The sequence below is a fragment of the Vulpes vulpes genome, chromosome 11, assembly GCF_048418805.1.
Source record: "Vulpes vulpes isolate BD-2025 chromosome 11, VulVul3, whole genome shotgun sequence".
NCBI lineage: Eukaryota > Metazoa > Chordata > Mammalia > Carnivora > Canidae > Vulpes > Vulpes vulpes.
In genome coordinates this window covers 60508180-60527390 of record NC_132790.1, presented here as the reverse complement: position 1 = coordinate 60527390, position 19211 = coordinate 60508180, and the positions used below count along the sequence as shown (strand labels likewise).

The 19211-nt window shown below is 44.9% G+C and overlaps 1 protein-coding gene across 1 annotated transcript; it reads right to left on the bottom strand.

The window, feature by feature from the left end:
• Positions 1–15611: 15611 nt before the first annotated feature.
• Positions 15612–18565, bottom strand: EIF1B (eukaryotic translation initiation factor 1B). Its single transcript, XM_026000963.2, has 4 exons — positions 18219–18565; positions 17157–17320; positions 16687–16788; positions 15612–16268 (listed from the first exon to the last, which is right to left on the bottom strand). Exons 1-4 carry the CDS (start codon positions 18247–18249, stop codon positions 16224–16226), a joined length of 342 nt encoding a protein of 113 aa, XP_025856748.1. The 5' UTR covers positions 18250–18565; the 3' UTR covers positions 15612–16223.
• Positions 18566–19211: the final 646 nt, after the last annotated feature.

Genomic DNA, 19211 nt, shown 5'->3' with positions numbered 1-19211 from the left:
AGTGGATGCATGATTGACAAATCCAGTGGAAACAGACATTACAACCTGGGGGACTGTGGGTGGCCTCTGGTGCATGAGTAGATTTCTCTTAACTTCATAGTATTTTAACATTTTTTAATTGATTCCAAAGTTTAAAAATTAAGAAAGCCCATATTAAAGGTAGAATTTCAGACTCTTTAAAAATAGAAAGATCTAGCAATAGTGTCACTTTCTTGCATGGCATTGGTCTCTTAAATAGAGTAGTAGCTACCCCTGAGAGAGGATATTGGCCCCCTGGGGTCCCCATGCAGCACTTGGGTAGTTCACTCATGGCTTTGACCTATAGATATTTGGGTTTGAGATGCTCACTTTTAGTACAGCTAACTTGGAAATGTCATTACTGAGATTAAGAGTAAAATTGAGTCTTAGTTTGAATTCCTATGACACTAGATGCTGAGACTAGGATTTGGATGCAAATAGTGTAATTGGAAAGTGAGTCTATAAAGTTAGTAAGAAAAAGTTGAAAGACAAGAGAGCAGAAATTAATGAGCAGAGGCCAGGTGGGCAACTGGGGCTCCCTCCCACTGAGGGGCCTCTGAGAGGCTGAGTAGAGTAAGAGGCAAGGAAGCTGTAGAATTTATCCACCTGCTCCTCCATCATCAGATCCCCTTCTGGAGGCATTAAGTCCATGGCAACTCTGGGACAGTCCTGTTCACGTGTCCTCTGTTCCCACAGCCAGGGATGGCTACCAGTCAGAGAAATGCAAGTGCTTAGGGTAGGAAGCCAAGGGACTGTAGCGGGATCTCTAGGTGCACGATGGGCAGGGCTCCGGCCCTGTTTGCTGAAAGGTGATCTCATCTCATTTCCCCACAGCACCTGGGACCAAGTTAGCACTTCTTTCATGAGAATGACTAGAAGCTCTTGCTTTTCTCATCCTCATCCTGATGACTTCCCATCAGAAACGTGACGAATCTAAATGGGTAATTGTGCAATTCCAATTTGTTCGTGTGTTGCATGTGTGTTGGGGTGGGGACATTTACTGGAAGCATCTGTTCTCTGCCCAGAGGCAGTTCTCAGCTTCCTTTGGGAGTGTTCTCGTTGGATCCCCCAGGGGAGCATTGTACTTAATAGTCAGGATAATCTATTTTTACTCAATTATGCCTCTTGGTGTTCTTCTGAGAGGCCCTGGCTTTGGTCCAGATTACTGTGGCACAGATTCCCAGCAGCACGTGGCCACAGGGACAAGGCATGAGTGAATTAACATTTAATTAAAGTAAACTCCACTACAGATGGAGTGGCCCGTTTCCTTCATGGGTACTTCCTGTAGACAAGGTTTGAAAGGGCAGCACAAGGACTCCCTGCCATATCGGACCACTCTCAGGCTTGTGTGTGATCAATAACCCCAGAGCAGTTTTGTGGGACATATTTCTTTCTCTTTTGCAAAGGGAGATAGCTTGTGTGGGGGCAGACTGGGGGAGCCAATGCAGAGTGGTTTCTTGGGTTTGAATCCAACTGGCACCATGAATTCCAGGCTTCTTAGCCCCTGGGCCTCTTAAACAGCCTTCAGTACTTTTTACTGGGACCAACAAGCCAGCTTCTCTGTCCATTGCCAAGCTGACTTCACTGCTCAGAGAAGTCACTGGAAGATCAGAAAAGCCACAATCTGGGCTCAGGTGTGGGCCTTGTTACATACCAAGTCTCAGACTTTGGGTGAGACCTAGAAACAACTCCAGCCACAGTGCCTTCACTTGTGATGTGGGGGTAACGTCACTTGTCTAACTCCCCACCCCTGGTGGGGGGTGGTTCCTGTAAGATAATGCCTCCAGGCTTAGGCCTGCTGCACAACCACATGGAATTTAGTGCAAGAATATGACAGCAATGAAGAGACAGACTTCATGGAAATTTGCAAAGCAAACGTTAGTTGTGCCCGACTTTGGAGTGATGGAAACCAGCCCCACAGCAGCTACAGGGGCCTCAGCAAATGGGGTTGGCAGATCTTCACCGTAACACTAGTAATAATAGTGATAATGCTACTACTACTAAAGTCTAGCAAGCCCTGACTCTGTGCAGGGACTGCTCAGATCTTTCTACACATCATCTCTCACACTCATTTGTTCCTTAGCAGGACCTGGTAGACAATTTCACCCCTTTAGCCCTTCCCACCAGTGACATTTCCTAACCCCAGTTTAGGCAAATATTCCTATTGCCCATGCTCCTATTCTCCTGGGGCCTCCCTATGCCTATTCTCAGAAAGCTTCAGGGCCTACTAACACTTGATTATTTCCCTGTTTTCCAGCTCAGGTTTCTGACAGTGGGAACATCCTCGATCTGCAGGGACCTGTAGCTCATGCAACTTCAGAGACTCTTTGGAAAGGGAGACAAAGGTACACATGTGTGTCTAGGCTTGGAGTCCTAGAGGAGGCCTGGACAGGAGGGCCCTAGATCTTAAAGTATGTTCATTTCAGGGTGAGCTCATTGAGGCTAGAGTCTAATAATAAGCTGCTTTTGGTGGTTGGGATGGAGGGTGACATTCCATGGCACCAAACCCAATTGTTAGGAACTGGTGCCCTTGAGCATACAGCCCTGTGTTTGATGTTCTTTTGCATGCAGGGAAACTGGTCTTCACAGGGAGAACTTGGCTATCTCCCCATCTCATGGATCCCACTCTTCTTCATCCAGAAGCTGGATGTGGGAAGGAACAACTTTCCTGGGGCTCTGTAGAGAAATGCAGGGCGAGGTGCAGACACAGGGTGGATAATGATCAGGTGGTAATTCCCATCCTGAGTGTTGGTTGTTCCCATACCTAGCTCTCTCAGGGATCTGATGGGGATAAGGGATGGCTGGATCCAGAAGAGTTTGGGGCATTTATAGTGTTCATAGGCCTATGGCCAAATTGTTATCTTAAAACTATTAAAACCTTTTCATGTTTCCTAACAACCACCTCTTCCCTAGTAAAAGCACCAGAAAGTGGAAAGGTCTGAACTTTTTTTTAAGGCCCTTGACAGATAATTTTGTATAGATGAAATCCAAATTTCATTCCAGAAAGTTGTGCCAATTTACACTTTCTCCAAAGAGGATACAATATGCCCATATCACAGCATCCTCACCAACAATGGGTGCTATCATTTAAAACAAGTCTATTTATTGTTTTTCTCTCAATTTTACAAAGGTAATAACCATGTGCTTTATAAAAATTCAAATGTGACAGAGACATACAATGAAAAAATGAAAGCCCTCCCAACCAACCATCCAGAAACCAACCATTCAGAGGTAACCACCATGAACAGTTTGGTGAATATTCATGCAGATTTTTTCAATGTATATGCTAAGATGTTTTAATTTTTAAAATTTAAACAAAACAATGTAACAACAGAGATACTTCTTTTTATAAAGTAGGTTCCACGTCCAGTGTGGAGCCCAATGTGGGGCTTGAACCCATGACCCTGAGATCAAGACTTGACTGAAAATCAAGAGTCAGATGCTTAGCCGACTGAGCTAACCTGTACTTCCAGGTATACTTCTTTGAAACTAATATTTCTGATGTTCCACATGGATTCCTTATAGGACTTTTTCTCTATACAATCTCTCTCTAAAAAATTTCATGCATTCTGTGAAATTAAATTAAAATTAAATAAATTTTAATTAAATTAAAATTGTAATATTCTGTGAGTTAATACCTCCTGAATTTGCATCTTCACTGACCTCTCGCCTCATAAATCCAATTACCTGCTTGATATCTCCAAATGGACGTGTGTCTAAAGTATCCAAAACATAACATCCAAATGTTCCCACCCTCAATCCTGTCCCTCCAACACCAACCTTTCTCATTTCAGTCGTGTCACTTCCAGTCGCTTGATTTCTTTCTTTTTTTTTCTAAGATTTTATTTATTTATTCATAAGGGACACAGAGAGAGGCAGAGACACAGGCAGAAGAAGAAGCAGGCTCCATGCAGGGAGCCCAATGAGGGACTCAATCCCCAGACCCCAGGATCATGCCCTGGGCCGAAGGCAGATGCTAAACCGCTGAGCCACCCTGGCATCCCAGCCACTTGGTTTCTAAAGGTTGGATCTGGAAGTCATCTTATCATTGTCACCGATGTCCAATACCACAGTGCATCCTGTTAGCTCTGTCCATAGAACAAGTATCTAAACCACCCACCCATTCTGTGTCTTTACCACCGCCTCCCACCTGGACTATAGCCTTGATTCGGTCTGGTCACTTGCACTCCTGTTCCTAGTTCCACTCCCCTCCCACCTTCCTCTGCGGAGCAACCACAGCTAGTTTCTTATAATAAGTCTACCAGGCTGCTCCCCTGCTTTAGAACACACCAATGCTTCAGAGTATCTGCATGCTTCTGGCCATGGTCCCATCTGACCATCTGACCACCCACCTTCCTAATTTCCTCCTTCTCGTTTGCCAACCTGCCCTGTTGCCCAGTTCTCACATCCTGCTGGTCATCTGCTCTCTCATGGGTCACTTTGTGTCTGCTGAGTCTGCATTTCGAAGCTTGTCACCTCCTTCCCTGGATCGTCCTCAGTTCAAATATGTTTGACCATTCAGTGTCTGATTGCTTGTTTCAAAATTCTCTGTGTTACAAACAATGGTGCGTGAACCATCTGAGTGCATTCAATTTTGTTCTGTTGTCTGATTTTCTCCTTGGCATAAATTCCCAGAATGGAATTGCTAGAGGGAAAGGGAATTCTTATATGACCTTTTGATATGAAAATGATAAAATGTCCTGGACACAATTGTACAGTCTCTGTGATCCTGCTGATTCTCCTCCTTTTCTCATTCTGTGGGAGGAGAGGCAGACCCGAGACAAGGACTGGTGGGAAGTGATTTGTCTGCTGCCAAGCACGAAGCCCTGCTTCTGGGAGTGCACATGCCTCATGGATGGAAGTGTGGCCAGTGTCCCTGGCCTGCCTGCCTCCCTCTCGGGCACTCTGGTGAATGTTGTCCCCTCCTTCCTTCCTCCATCTTCCACGAGAGGGCTAGGGCTGTCTCTCTTGGCTTCCTTTGACCCCATTATTATGAGAGCTGAGGAACAATGCTGCCACTTTAGGCAGATGGATGGTATATTTCCCTAGTTTCCAATACGGAGGCAGATTTTCCAATATCTTTTTTTCTGTACACCAGTGTTTCAAACTTTCCTGATCTCCAGAATGTTTCTGAGTACTTGTTATTGAAAAGGTAAGTCCCTTCCCTCCACAGAGATTCTGAAGATGTGGGAGGGGATGAATCTCAAGACTTTGTTTTTTCTCACTATGTCCCATGCAGATTTAGAAAATGATTCCATAGATCGTTTCCATGACAAACTAGAAGTGGTCCAGGACATTCTATATCAGTACTCAAACTGCCATCTTATGTGTGAGTCTCACATTTCCTGAAATCATGACCAAGCTTCTTCCCTGGCAAGGCAATGACTTTGGAGCCATGCTCAAATCACTTCATTTCACCTCATGTGTTACTAAGGGTAATAACCTTGAGTTCCTGGGATGCCTGGGTGGCTCAGTGGTTGAGTGTCTGCCTTTTGCTCAGGGCGTGATCCCAGGATCTGGGATCAGGAACATCCGGTTCCCTGTAAGGAGCCTGTTTCTCTCTGCCTATGTCTCTGCCTCTCTCTGTGTGTCTCTCATGAATAAATATATAAAATCTTTAAAAAAAAAACAAAAACAAAACTTCACTTCAGCTCCTGGTGAGAAAGCTGAGGCCCTTGAGAGATTCTCTGGCTTGAACTGGTCACACAGCTGGGAAGCCCTGGAGTCTGGATTGGGAGGCAGCGCTTCTGATTCCAAATCCTGGAGCTTCTCTGAAGCCATCACACTGACTCCCATGATTGGACCACTGCCATGAGCCCTTGCCACACAAAGTGTGGCTGGCAGACCTACATCCCCAGCATCACCTGGAGGCTTGTTAGAAATGTAGACTCTCATGCATGCACTAGATCTCTTGAGTCAGAATCTGCATTTTAATGAAATCCTCCCTCTCAGCTTTATTGAGATATAATTCATATATAACAATGTATAAGTTAAGGTACAAGTTTAATGTGATGATTTGTTACATGTATGTGTTATGAAATGTTTACCACAATGAGGTTGGTTAACACATCCTTCACTTCACATAATTACTATGTTGTTGTTATGGTGGAACCTTAAAGCTCTACTCTCACAGTAACTTTTGAGTATAGGATATACAGTATTGCTAACTATAGTCACTATGCTGTGGATGAACATATTCATCTTATGACTGAAATTTTGTATCCTTCAATTAACATTGCCCCATTTCTCCCACCACCAGCCCCTGACAACCACCATTCTACTTCCTGGTCCTATGAGTTCCACCTTTTTAGATTCCACATATAAGTGAGATTGTACAGTTTTTGTCTTTCTTGACTTGTTTTGCTTAGCACAATGTCCTCGAGGTCCATCCATGTTGTCCCAAATGTAGGATTTCCCTCTTTTTTTTTTTTTTAATGGCTGAACAATATTCTGATACACACGCGCACACACACACACACACGCATTAATGTCCCCACATCTTCTTTATTCATCTGTCCATCAATGGACACTTAGGTTGTTTCCACATGTTGTCTATTTTGAAAAACGCTGCAATGAACATGAGAGTGCAGATATCTCCTTGAAAATTAGTGATTTCTTTTCCTTCAGATAGATACCCAGAAGTGGGACACCAGGTGGTTCTTTAATCACATTAAATCTCAAGGAGTGCTTAGGAAGCTGTGGTTTGAATAGAGGTCATTTGAGAGAAAGAGACAGACAGGAGGCACACATGGGGATATGTATACTTTGGAAAGGTCTAATCATTCAAGGGCTGATGCCTCCCTCACCACTCTTCCGCATCCTATTTCACTCCGGTAGAAAATTGGTCCAATAAAGATTCTAACCTTTTTTAACCCTCGAAGGTGATTTTTGGGAGGACTGCTCATTTGGAATCCAAGACAAGTCAGCCAGGTGACTGTGCCAGAGGAGGCATCTCCAGGAAATGGCTAGACAGATAACTGTGACATCAGGACGCAGGGAAGCAAATGTTTCTTTCTCCCCTAAGGTCACTGGACCTCTGGAATGAGAAGTTCTCAGAGATACATTTCCCTGCACCTTTTAAACTGAAATTTTTATTTGTTATGTTTTTATCTTGGGAGCCTGGAGCATCTGAGTGTTTAGCCAGTATCATATAACCTCTCTACTTTTGATTTTGGGATCTTTTCTCTAAAACGAACTCAACTGCAAACTGAGACGAAAAGAGTAGAGCAACCGTAGGAAACATATGAGCTGGCCTTAAACAGGTCGATAGCGTCTTCTATTGGCCAATATGTGGGTACTGCATCTACTATTTTTTTTCAGCTAGTAAAATTATAATCTACACCTGGGGATATGTACGAACATAAGGCAATGTTATTCTCTTCCTCCCCACCGCTGCATGCTGTAACAAAGAGAAACCACAAAGTGAGAAAGATTGCTATCTTCAAGGAAATTAGTTGACATCTGATATCTCCAAATACAGTATTTGAAGAAAGTTTGACACCAGCGCTTAAAATGAACCAGGTTGAGGATGCCAAGAACAGGTGCCTATTTCTGCAGAGTGGAGCAGGGTGAGTAGACCATAGAGCTCCCTGAGGAGTGGCAAGACCATATTTAATGGACATGAGAACATATTTCTCAGTGAAGGATAATGAAAATACTAGCTGTGAAAACCTGTGGGCTGCACAAGGAAAATTGACATCCTTAAGTGCTTACAATTGCAAAGAAGAAAAAAGTGAATGAGCTAAGCATCTAACTTTAGAAGTGACAAGAAGGACAGAACAAATAAAATGGAAGGAAGAAGATAAAATGGGGTAGAAACGAAAGGAACAGAAAATAAACCTATAATAGGTAGGGTCAAGGAAACCAAATAAGTTTTGTCTGTTATATGTGTGTGTGTGTGTGTGTGTGTGTGTGTGTGTGTTAAACAAAAACTGGTAAGTTTCTGGCAATACTGATCAAGAGAAAAAGAGAAGGTACAAACAAGAATAAAAGAGGAGCCATAACTATAGTCCTACGGAGATTAAGCAGCTCAAGCTCGAAGTTCACTCTATGTTCTTTTTTAAAGATTTATTCATTCATTAGAGACATCATAACATATCCTATTTTTTTATATTTTTGTCTTTCACAATTAGTTTTTTTTAAAGATTTAATTTATTTATTCATGAGAGATACGAGGGAGATCCAGAGACATAGGCAGAGGGCCAGAGACATCCCTCCCCCACAGGGAGCCTGATGCGGGACTTGATCCTGGGACTCCAGGATCATGCCCTGAGCTGAAGGCAGACGCCCAACCGCAGAGCCACCCAGGGGCCCCCCTCACAATTAGATCTTTAATCCATTTGGAATTCACCATTATTTATGGTGTGAAGTAGTGACCCATCTCTTTCTTCACCTTCAAACAAGCAGTCCATTCTTTTCCCCAGTGGGCATCCATTGTGATTTAGAAGCCTTGTAGTAAGAATATAACTAAGTCTCCTACAGCATCTTGGCAGGTTGGGGCACTAGGGTAATGTTGGTGAATGGGAAAGGGGCCTGGCACCCGGGTCTTCCCAAGGCCCTGGTAGACTGCGCCTCTGCTAGTAATTCTGCCAAATTTCTTTCTTCTAGAACTGAATTCCACTCCTCTGCCCCCGCTTAGAGAGACAGCATGGGAGATAGGCAGAGTGAGGAGATTGCTTGCCTGGAATAACTGTTCAAACAATCCATTGACAAAAATCACAGCTGTTTGCCATTTCAGGGATGCATGTGCTTCTTCACAATTAGGAATGATCTACAGCTAAGTTATGTAATTGGACTGGAATTTCCCAAAAGGTGAGTGGAGGTCAGAAGAAAGGAGATTTAGTCACTTGTTCAATAAATATTTACTGAACACCTACTTTCCCCCAGACCCTGTTCTAAGCACAGAGGTGTCTTAGGTTGGTTTCCCAAAGAAGGTTGTGATAAGGATTTAAGTGCAAGTAATTTATTTGGGAGGTGAGCTCAGAAAGCGCTGGTAGAAGAATGGGCAAATGAGTCAGGAAAAGAAAGGGAGCCAATAAAGGGTGACATATTGACCAGATTATCATTATGGGCAACTGAGATCTGATCCTGCTGGAGAATTCTGGGAGCCAGTATGGAACATGCTTCCAAGTTCTCCCACCTGAGGGTGAGGGATCTGGGATACTATATACCAACTCCCATCAGTCATTGGTTGAAGGCTATTGAGGCAGGGGACAAGGGACAAGTGTTAACTCCCTAGTACTTCTATCCTGCCCTATGTAGTCCCAGAATGCTCCTGTGGCTAGAGAAAGCTCTCAAGGAAAGGTCATAGATGCTTGTAGTTGAAGCACCCAGGAAACATGCACAGGAATGGTAACTGCCAAGGGAATATGGATGGCATCTCCGATAAGCATCTCCTGTAAGAGTCTCTTGTGTACCTTATATATTAGTGGTGGGAAGATGGAAAGTAAACCAGCAAATGAATAATGAACAGGATACTTTTGAATAAAAATAAGTACTATGAAGAAAGCAAAATACAGAGTGTTTTGTTAGCAATGGATAATAGGGGGCTTGTTTAGACCGGGAGGGTTGTCAGGGATGGCCTCCTTGAGGTTTGAACTAAAATTGAGTGACAAGGGTGCCTGGGTGGCTCAGTTGGTTGAGCGACCAACTTGGGTCAGGGTTTTGGGTCGGGTCGTGATCTTGTGGGTCATGGGATCTAGGCCCCAGCTCCTCTGGGCTGTGTGCTCAGTGGGGAGTCTGCTTGAGATTCTCTCCCTCTCCCTGTGTCCCTACCTATACTCATGCGTGTCTCTGTGTGTGCATGCTTGCTCTCTCTCTCTCTCTCTCTCAAATGAACAAATCTTTAAAAAAATAAAATTGGGGGCAGCCCCAGTGGCGAAGCGGTTTAGCGCTGCCTGCAGCCCAGGGCGTGATCCTGGAGACTCTGGATCGAGTCTCAAGTCAGGCTCTCTGCATGGAGCCAGCTTCTCCTTCTGCCTGTGTCTCTGCCTCTCTCTCTCTCTCTGTGTCTCTATGAATAAATAAATAAAATCTTAAAAAAAAATAAAAAAATAAAATTGAGCGACAAGAAGAGAGATGGAAGGAGCGGAGCATCCCAGGCAAAGTGAACACAAATGCAAGTGCACTAAGGTAGGGGATCAGTATGTCTGGAAGCAGAGTGAAAGTCAGAGGGGTGGATGGCAAGAATAGGAGGTAGGCAGGGAGCAGGTCATTGGGATGCCATAAACCACCATAATATGTTCAGCATTAATATTCAGCACAGTGTTCACAGATTTTGTGCAGAGAACTGACACAGCTCATTTGAATTTTATAAAGAATCTTCAGGGCTCTGTGTGGTCAATGGATATGAGCAGGTCAGTTGGAGGGCTGCTAACTGTGCAGTCAGTGAAAGGTGAAAGACAATGGTGGCTCGAACTTGAACTAGGTCAGGAGATGTGGGAAGGTAGTTGAACATAGATATATTTTGCAAATAGAAAACTGGAAAGCCTCATTAGCTTTGGGTGGGAATGTAGGCAGTAAAGGAAGATTCACAGGTGATTAAGTTTTAGGTTTGAGTTATTTTGCGGATGGTGGTACCATCTGCTTAGATGAGGTAGACTGGGAAAGAGAATGGGGTGGGGAGGAAAGGGAGGATGGAGTCCATATTTCTGCTTCAGTCATGTGAGTCATGAGATGCCTGTTACACATCCAAATGGATGTCAAGCAGGCTGGTTAGCACCTCAAGGGGCTACGAGAGATCAAGAGAGGTTTTTCTTTTCTTCTGTCTGAAAAAGATGGGAGATATTACAAGTATTTTTGCCTGTTGGAAAGGAGCCAGCAGGGAAGGAAGAAATGGATGATTCAGAAAAAAGAGGATAATCACAGTGATAATCCATGGAGAAGCAGGGACATGCCCCGGACTCAAAGGGAGGGCTGGTTTTGATGGGAGCAAGCACACTTCATTCATTATAAACAGAAAAGACGACAGAGAGTAGAAACCACTGCCTGAAGTTGGAAGATTTGGAGCTGGAAAAATGAGGGAGTTTCAAAAATCTCAGTGATGGATGGATGATGCAAAGCCTTCTGCTGTGGATGGAGGATGGGGGGCAAGGGAGAGGGGAGAAACCACCATTTCCCTCCAGCTACCTCCAGTTGCTCTGTACAGGCATGGAGTCAGTGGTTGAGTTTGACATGAGTTGACCTATTGACAAATGAGTTGAGAGGCTCAAAGGATGTGAGGGTATTTGCAAGGAAGTAATTGTGACAGGAGGCCAGGGAATCCACACTGGGTCATGAAGTCTCTGTTACCTGAGCAGATGCATGAAGAGCATTCAGAGCTGTAGATTGCAAGCGTTGAAAAGAGGTTAGCCATTTTTACTTTTATTGTTAGGGAAGTGAGGAAATGAGAGGCAACGCTTGGTAAAAATGTGGAAAGTTTCAAAGGATCTGTTGGATAGTACATTTTCTGGCAATACCTTCCCTGTGCAGGGATCCCCTGGTCAGGGGCCCATCTCATGAGGCTGACGCTGATCATGTAGAATCAAATCCCTACAGTACAATTTCCAGGTTGCCCCGAGCTCTCATTAGTCCTCCCCTACTTGTGAAGGTGAGGGTCTCCAAGTGAGTCCTGTCCTGGATTCATCAGCTCTAATGGAATGGCATCGCCTATTGTGGCCTTACGAGCTTCTAAGGAATCCAGTCACTAGTCTTCCCAGATAAAAATCGCCAGTCTTCAGGTGACACTCTTAAGAGGCTATGCCCTTAGTAGCCAAAAAAGACACACTAACCTGTGACAGAGATTTAAATAAAAAGCACTATAAATTTAGCTTCTCTGTGTGTATATATGTATAAAACCCCAGATTGTGTTCCTCAACAGGTGACGATTTAGGAGGAGCCTTAATTCTTTCTAGTTTAATCACCCATTCTCTGGAGGCCATAAACAGATGTGTTTGTTTACATTTGAGTTAAATTCCTTCTAATAACATTGCAGTAGGCAGTGGGGGTGGTGGCTTTATATATCCCGTGGGCAAGACTGCAGAAGCATTTTGTTTCTCTCATGTAAAAGCAAATTGAAATAGTTTTTTTATGGATTGCAATGATAAAGGATTGGCTGGATCAGTTTCTGCCTACCATTTGAGGGATGACAAAATCAAACTTGTCAGCTGGTGCTTTAATGATGCCCCCCAAAAACTGAAACCTCAGGAATTTACTGTGAACTGTCAGGAGTGAGCAAGGTTTTTAAGTGGCCACAAGGGGGTGTTAAAGCACTACACACTTGCCCTAATCACTCCCCATCCTGCACCCCTTTAATTCCCTACTTTTTTAATGTACCGATTCCCCGGTCACTCCATGTTGTGTTAACAATCCTGGTCTACTAAGTAGGTCACTAGCGGGTCCTGTAATCCCATCTGAACGTCAGGCTAGTTTCCTATGTTTTTTTTTTACAAGTCTATGGCAATAAACTGCCCAGAGTGCACTCAAGTCATGACCAAGGAGCAGGTGGGCTTTTTCCCTACTTCAAAAAATACTTCTCTCCAAATCCTTAATGATATCTCCTATGCAGAATTTGTCATGGTTTACATGGATTAAAGTACATTCTGATTCCATCTCCACTGCCATGCTGTATGCTGTCCCTTGCCCAAAGGATCAGGAGGTGGGCCTGAGGTCCTGGCAAGAATGGATGAAGGACACAGAGACAAACCCGCAGGTTATATAGCTAGCTTCCTTTACGACTGTAAGCTCAGAGGCCCTTCAAAACCCTCCAGGCTGGAGCGGAGAGCTTCAGCTTGAAGCCCAATTTGGGGGCTGAGATCACTTAGATTCCCCTTGGCGGATTTTGGCTTTGAACTTTAGTTCCCTCTGTACTTTGAATCAATGAATGGTACTTATCCCTGTAATTGCTTTTTGCATGAAAAAAAGTCTGTCGCTTATTCTGTCGTTTGAGATAAAGGCACCAACCATAATTTCAATCATGCCCCCAATTCATTGGGAACAGAGCTACAATCCCATGGCAGATCTACAGCTTCCCCTGCTAGGTTTGAAATCAGACAGATGAGCTAATAGGTGAGCTACCTGACCCACATGGGTACCCTCCCAGCCAAGACTGGGTTTAAATGGCCATTTCAGTTCTCTGTATAGGTCAGAAACTCCCCACAGGCCACATGTCATCGAACACAAAAATGCCTGGATTAGGATTGAAAGTTTGAAATTCCCTCCTCTTTCTGGCACTAATTTCACTCTGAAGAATTATCCAGGAGTGAAATGATACAGCCATCCCTCTGATTAACGGCGCTTCTTTTTCCAAGTTTCCATTATTCAGATAAAACGGAGTTAAATGTCAGGATAGCCATGCAAAAGGAGCTGTCAACACTGAGGGTCCCTTACATGGTCTAGTTCCTGCTTAATTCTAGCTCATTCACTCAACCCCTTGATCCCAGACAAGCACCATGTGGCCTGGCTAGCACCTTCCTGTCAAGAAAGGCAGCTGGTTGCAATCCATAGCAAATGAGGATTCCCTTGGTTTTAGCTACAGCAGAGCCAGGTCTCCCTCTTTTCCTCCCCACTAGGAATTCTGGCTTGGTAAGGGGAATCCTCAAGAGGCCCACTGGAACAATCTAATGAGGTTGTGGGCAATCCGATGAGGTTGAGTTTTAGTGAGCTGTAACTACTCATTCCTTTAGCTGGAGCCCAGCCGGTGACAAGTGGCATATGGAAGTCTGTTTGCATTCCGTATTGAAGTTATTTTCATCAACTGCCATCTGATTGGGACTAGAACCGTTCCTTCCGTATTAGAGCCACCCTGTTTCTAGGATGGTTTTGAACAGCTACTGTTGAATTCCTAAGTACCTACAGCAGGCTGCTTCCCCAGGCTTTCTTTTGCTTCAGCGGGTTGAAGATCGAAGGGCAGAGGACATCAATGTTGGCAGAAATTTACTCCAAACTGTGCCTCAACGAAAGGTTCATTTCCTAACGGCTTCGCCAAGATCTCTGCCAAGTCTAGAGGGTCAGGGACAGATTTACTTGTCCTCTATCCACTGTTTTTCACCTTGCATCCTTAAAGTACAGACCATGAAACTGATCTAAATATTCCCACATGGTAAAGGAGGTATGCCCCATGGCTAGTTACTTTTGCTCCATTTGTTACAACAATCTATTTTCCCTCCTCAGCTATACAATGCTGCCTTGTCTCTTTTGCCCAAAGCAAAGAGCAGTTAGCCCTGCTCCCATGCTCTTAGTATTCCCAAGCCTGCCAGTCAAAGAGAGCTTTTCCACGGGGTGATATTTATCTTAAGTTCATCCTTTGATAAAGTTTCAGTAAAGTCGCAAGAAACCTGTAGATCTTAATTATGTCCTGTATTTCCACTGCATTGCAAACACAAGAAGGAAAGGGTACATGATCTGTTCTTGCTCTAAGGTTAGAGACTCCCCTCTATAGGTGAGAAGGCCAATCTGGTGTCTGAGGCTCACAGGCTGGGGAGATCAAGACAAGTACACTGCAAAGAAATAATTTTGCTCAGGGCTTTTGATTCATCTAGTGGAAGTGGCCTGTGCCACTGTGCTAAGATGAGGGGCCTTTTTCTTACAAGGTTTCTCTCTTCCCTCCACCTTCTTCAGTTTTAACGGTCAGTGCTTTCCTGGGCACTAGTTTGACTCTAAAACACTATGAGGAGGTAACTTCTGAATGTACCTAACTTAATGTTAACTTGGGTTTCTGCTTTATCATTTTTGCAAACTATTTCCATAGCACCTCTCAACTAAAGGTGTAATCATTACAAAATGATTACCTGCAGAAAAACGAGGACTTCTCAGGTTAAATTGGAAAATGCTCCTAAACTGCTTGATCTTCTTGGTCCAATTACATTTTTTTAGAAATTTACCTCCCAACTTTAGCACTCCATTCTGACATACTCCCGTAAGAGTCCCAGTCTTTCCTGGAGTAGCATAGGGTAGTACTAAAGTAACAAAACCTATTACTTTAGTGTCTTTAAGAGCTAAACTATAGAGACCGATTTTGCTTTTACAAAAGCAGTATCATCAAAGCAGGGGCAAGAGTTCAGCTGGTATAAAATGTAGTGGCCCAAGTGAGACATTTTTCACATCACCATAATTCCAATGCATTAAACTGGAGTAGGCACTTGTGGATGCATTTCTTCGTCTTGGCAAAATGGATTTGATGACACAGCTTATATAATGGAGCAAATTATTACTAGTCAATAAAAGGAAGAAGTGTGGAACTCAAGAAGATGAATTGCAGAAATCTTGTAAGAGCTGCCCCAATGCCCAAGCACTGTCACCTGTGGCTCTCCTTTGGTGAAACACAAACCAAAACCATGATGTAGTGAAAGAACATGGCTTTTCTGGCCTGGAAGCGCTGAGCTGGGACCCTAACTCAGTCACTTCTGGCACCCTAGGTAAATTCATTTCTGCACTTCCACCTTTCATTTGTAAGACAGTGATCCCACCCACCAACACTTGCAGGACAGTGCCTGTGACTAAATATATTTTTTGGTCAGGAGCCTACTGTATTTAATCTGGTAATTAGGACAGATTTAGGTTGGCAACCCAGTAACATCATCAATAAAAACACATAAAAAAATTCTATGCACCGATACTTAAGAATTTAAACTGTACTTTATATTCGCTTTAAAGTTTAACACTACATTCTGATAAATCTTGGCTCTGGCTATTCTTATTCTTATCTTTAAGTCAGTAAAAGAAGAATGCAAATTATATAACAAAGGTCCCCCTCCAGCTTTGGGTTTAACAGCCACTAAAAACTAATTAGAATACTTGCAGAACAAGAACTCCAACTATGAAAGGCAAAATATGTATATTTACTTGCTTAGATTTGGGAGCCTAACTGCTCACAAAAGGATTCATAGATGTTTCTTTATTGTTAAGCTGCAACATACATGGTTTAATACAACAAAAAAACATTTAATCAAGTGAAAAATAATAAACCGAACAAATAAACACTCAAAATATTTTCCATTGGAAACATGTTAAGATGAATACGGGGTCTCATTACCATCTTACTGCAATTTTCTTATGTGTTACTAGCCTACATACCCCATGTTTTCTGTAATCATGCAGGTGTGAATGGGAGTTTGAATGATTAAATACATGAAAAGTCCGTTTACTGCAGAGAATCATTTCACAAGGCAGCCAAACTGGGTTTAGAGAACAAAATTATTCAAGAAATTCTCCACGCATTTAGGTTCATTTTAGAATCCATGAACCTTAAGCTGTTCCTCTTTGACAATGCCAACCTGCAAAACAAAATTTAACAGAATCACTCTGAGAAATGCATGATTTCACTCCTCAGAGAACAGGGAGCACTGATTATAAAAAGAATCATTGTTAATAGTCTAGTGCAACACTGTTACTTATGGTGATAACTGTTAACAATAAACAGTTCCACACACACTTAAATACCCTGACATGCCCCAAAACTCAACTGGCTATGTAGATATAGGAATGATCAGGTCATATGCATGGCAACATAAACTGAGTAAAAGTTCTAATGCTTCAAAATAAGTACCAACTTTCTGTTTCTCTCTCAATGAACCAATCTACCTCATTCATATATGATTTTTTTTTTAACTAAGTAGGAAATAATTCATGTTGCCCTTGAATACAATTTTGGAAGCAATTTCAAGGTTGTACATAAAGCACCCAATCACTCACCTCCAAAAGAAACTGGCAAATGTTTTTTCTTTGGTCACCTTGAAGCTGAATAACCTCTCCGTATTCAGGATGCTCAATCACAGTACCATTACAGGCAAATTTCTGGAGAAGTATACATTTAACATAACCGAGTCAGATACAATGAGGTTTTATTTTCACCCTAAGACCAATATTGACTATTTCAGTAGACATGATCACGTTTAAGAAACAGGTTTTATCATCTGTAATCCCCAACAACTCCCAAATCAAGTTGCAAATGAATCAGCAGGAAACATAAAGGAAATGATTTTACTTGGAGTATCTAGAACTGAATATTATTTTAAAATGGGGGACAGCACCAATATCTGGGTGTTAAGAGAATGAAGACAGCTTTCTTGGGTCCAGTCATTTCCACCTACTCAAGCAAAGGTGTCCTATTCAGGAGTGCATCAATAACTATAGTTTTAATCTTTCCTTCCCAACACCTTTACCTTTTTGAAAGCTTTCACAAGTTTCTTTTTGTCATAATCATCTGCAATGCCCTGGACAGTAGTCAGTGTCTTTCTGCCGTTCCGTTGCTGGATTCTTATATGAATGTAATCCTCAGTCCCTGCCGGGAGTAAGTCGTCACCCTTAGTTGCATCAGCAAAGGGGTCTGCAAAAGGATACAAAAAAATTCCAAAGCAGAAAAACACCTTTTAGTGAGTTATCTCCAAGTGTAGGGCACCCTACAATCTAGACAGCAAAGAAGGTTCTAGTGCTTTTTTTTTTTTTTTTTTTTTTTTTTGCGGGTGAGGATGGGAGGGGAAAACGGAGGTGGGGTATTAACAAAACCACCCAAAGAGGCAAAAATTTAAACAGCTACGTCCGTGGGGACATTTGAATAGAAAACGTCGTTACAGGTAGAGGTTATCATTGAACCAAGTCCTCTAATGAGAGAAAAGCGGTTTTAAAAGCCGTGATTTTACAGCTACTGTAAAAACGTGCGTCATCTCGATTACATTCTGATGACAGCAGAAACATTCAAACGTGTCCACCCCAATCGTCTCACCCTAACGGTGCCCTGAAAAAGTAAAAAAAAAAAAAAAAAAAAAAAAAAAGGAAAAAGATGCCTCTATCTACACCGACGCACAAACACCTATCTGTCGGGAGGCGTCATCTTACAAATTACTACGCAAACAGAGAAGCGGGACCGCAGCCCTGTGACAGATCAGAGGCCCGGAGCCGCTTTTCAGCAAATGCCCGCAGGAGCTGCTGCGAACCCGCCCGGACCGCCAGCGGACGCGGGTCCCCGGCCCCGCATCCCGTCCGGGTGGAAGGGCAGGCCCCGGAGCGGCCGGGCGGGCTCCGCGGGAGCGGGGGGAGGCCCGGGCGGGGGGCGCCGCGGGGGGGGGGGCGCGCTGCGGGGGGGGGGGGCGCCGCGGCCGTCCTCGGGGAGGGGGTCGCCAGGGGCCCAGTCGCCATTTTCTGGGCGCCGAGACAAAGCCCCACTCGGGGTGCGGGAGGGCGGCGGGGGGCGCGCGGGGGCAGGGGCGGCGGCGGCCGGAGCTTACCGAAAGATTGGAGGTTCTGGATAGTGGACATGCGATACTAGTGTGAGGCCGGTGAGGGGATAAAATTCCTGCGGGGCCCGCCCGGATCACCGTGTCTGGAGGCTGCAGTGGCGAGGAAACGTAAATAAATAACGGAGACGCTTCGCCCCGGGGTTGGGACTCGGCTGGAGCGGCGGCGGCGGCGGAAGCCGGGAGGAGGCAGGAAGAGGCGAAGGAGGAGGCGGAGGAAGAGGCGGCGGCCACGGAGGCAAAGACGCGAGAGAAGAGGCGGCGCTGTGGCTTCTCCCTCAAAATGGCCGATGGAGGCTATTTAGCCGCGCCCGCCGCCCCTCCCTCGTGACCCACCCGCGCCAGGCATCCTGGGACTTGTAGTTTTCTGGAGGCGGCCGAGCCCGTCCAACCTGGAGCGGGCGGGCTTCCGGGACCGCAATTCCCGGCAGGGAGCACGCCCTCCGGCGCGGGCAGCCAGACTGGAAGGGTTCGGGGGGCTGCGGGGCTGTCGGGGCAGAGTCCGCAGGTTTGCGGGGGCTGTGCGCTCCCGCGCTCGCGTGCTCTCCCTCGCTCCCCTTCTCTCGCCGTATAGCGGCGGCGCCGAGGGCTCGGCGGAGGGGTTCATTCTTAGTCGCCGTCGAGGCTTGGGGTAATGTAAGTTAAATCGGAGGGCAAATGCGAAACTAGCACCGCAGCCCTGGCTTTCGACTCGTCGCCGCCTCTCAGCACCCCTGTACCGCAGTTCCGTCCCCCCAGCCTGACCCCGGCGCCTGGTCCCCAGCTGCAGGAGCCGCGTTAGTCCCCGTGGAGGTGGGAGGCGAGGGAGCCCCCGCCCCCGCTCCGGGCAGGGCTGCCCTCGGCCTGACGCCCTGGCGCCGCGGTTCTCAGGGTCCAGCGCGCATCTCCCGGAGGGTTTGATAAAACACCGATCCATGGACCTCATGGACCTTTCTGTTCAGGTCTGCGGCGTGACCCGGGACTTGGCGAATCTAACAAGCTGCT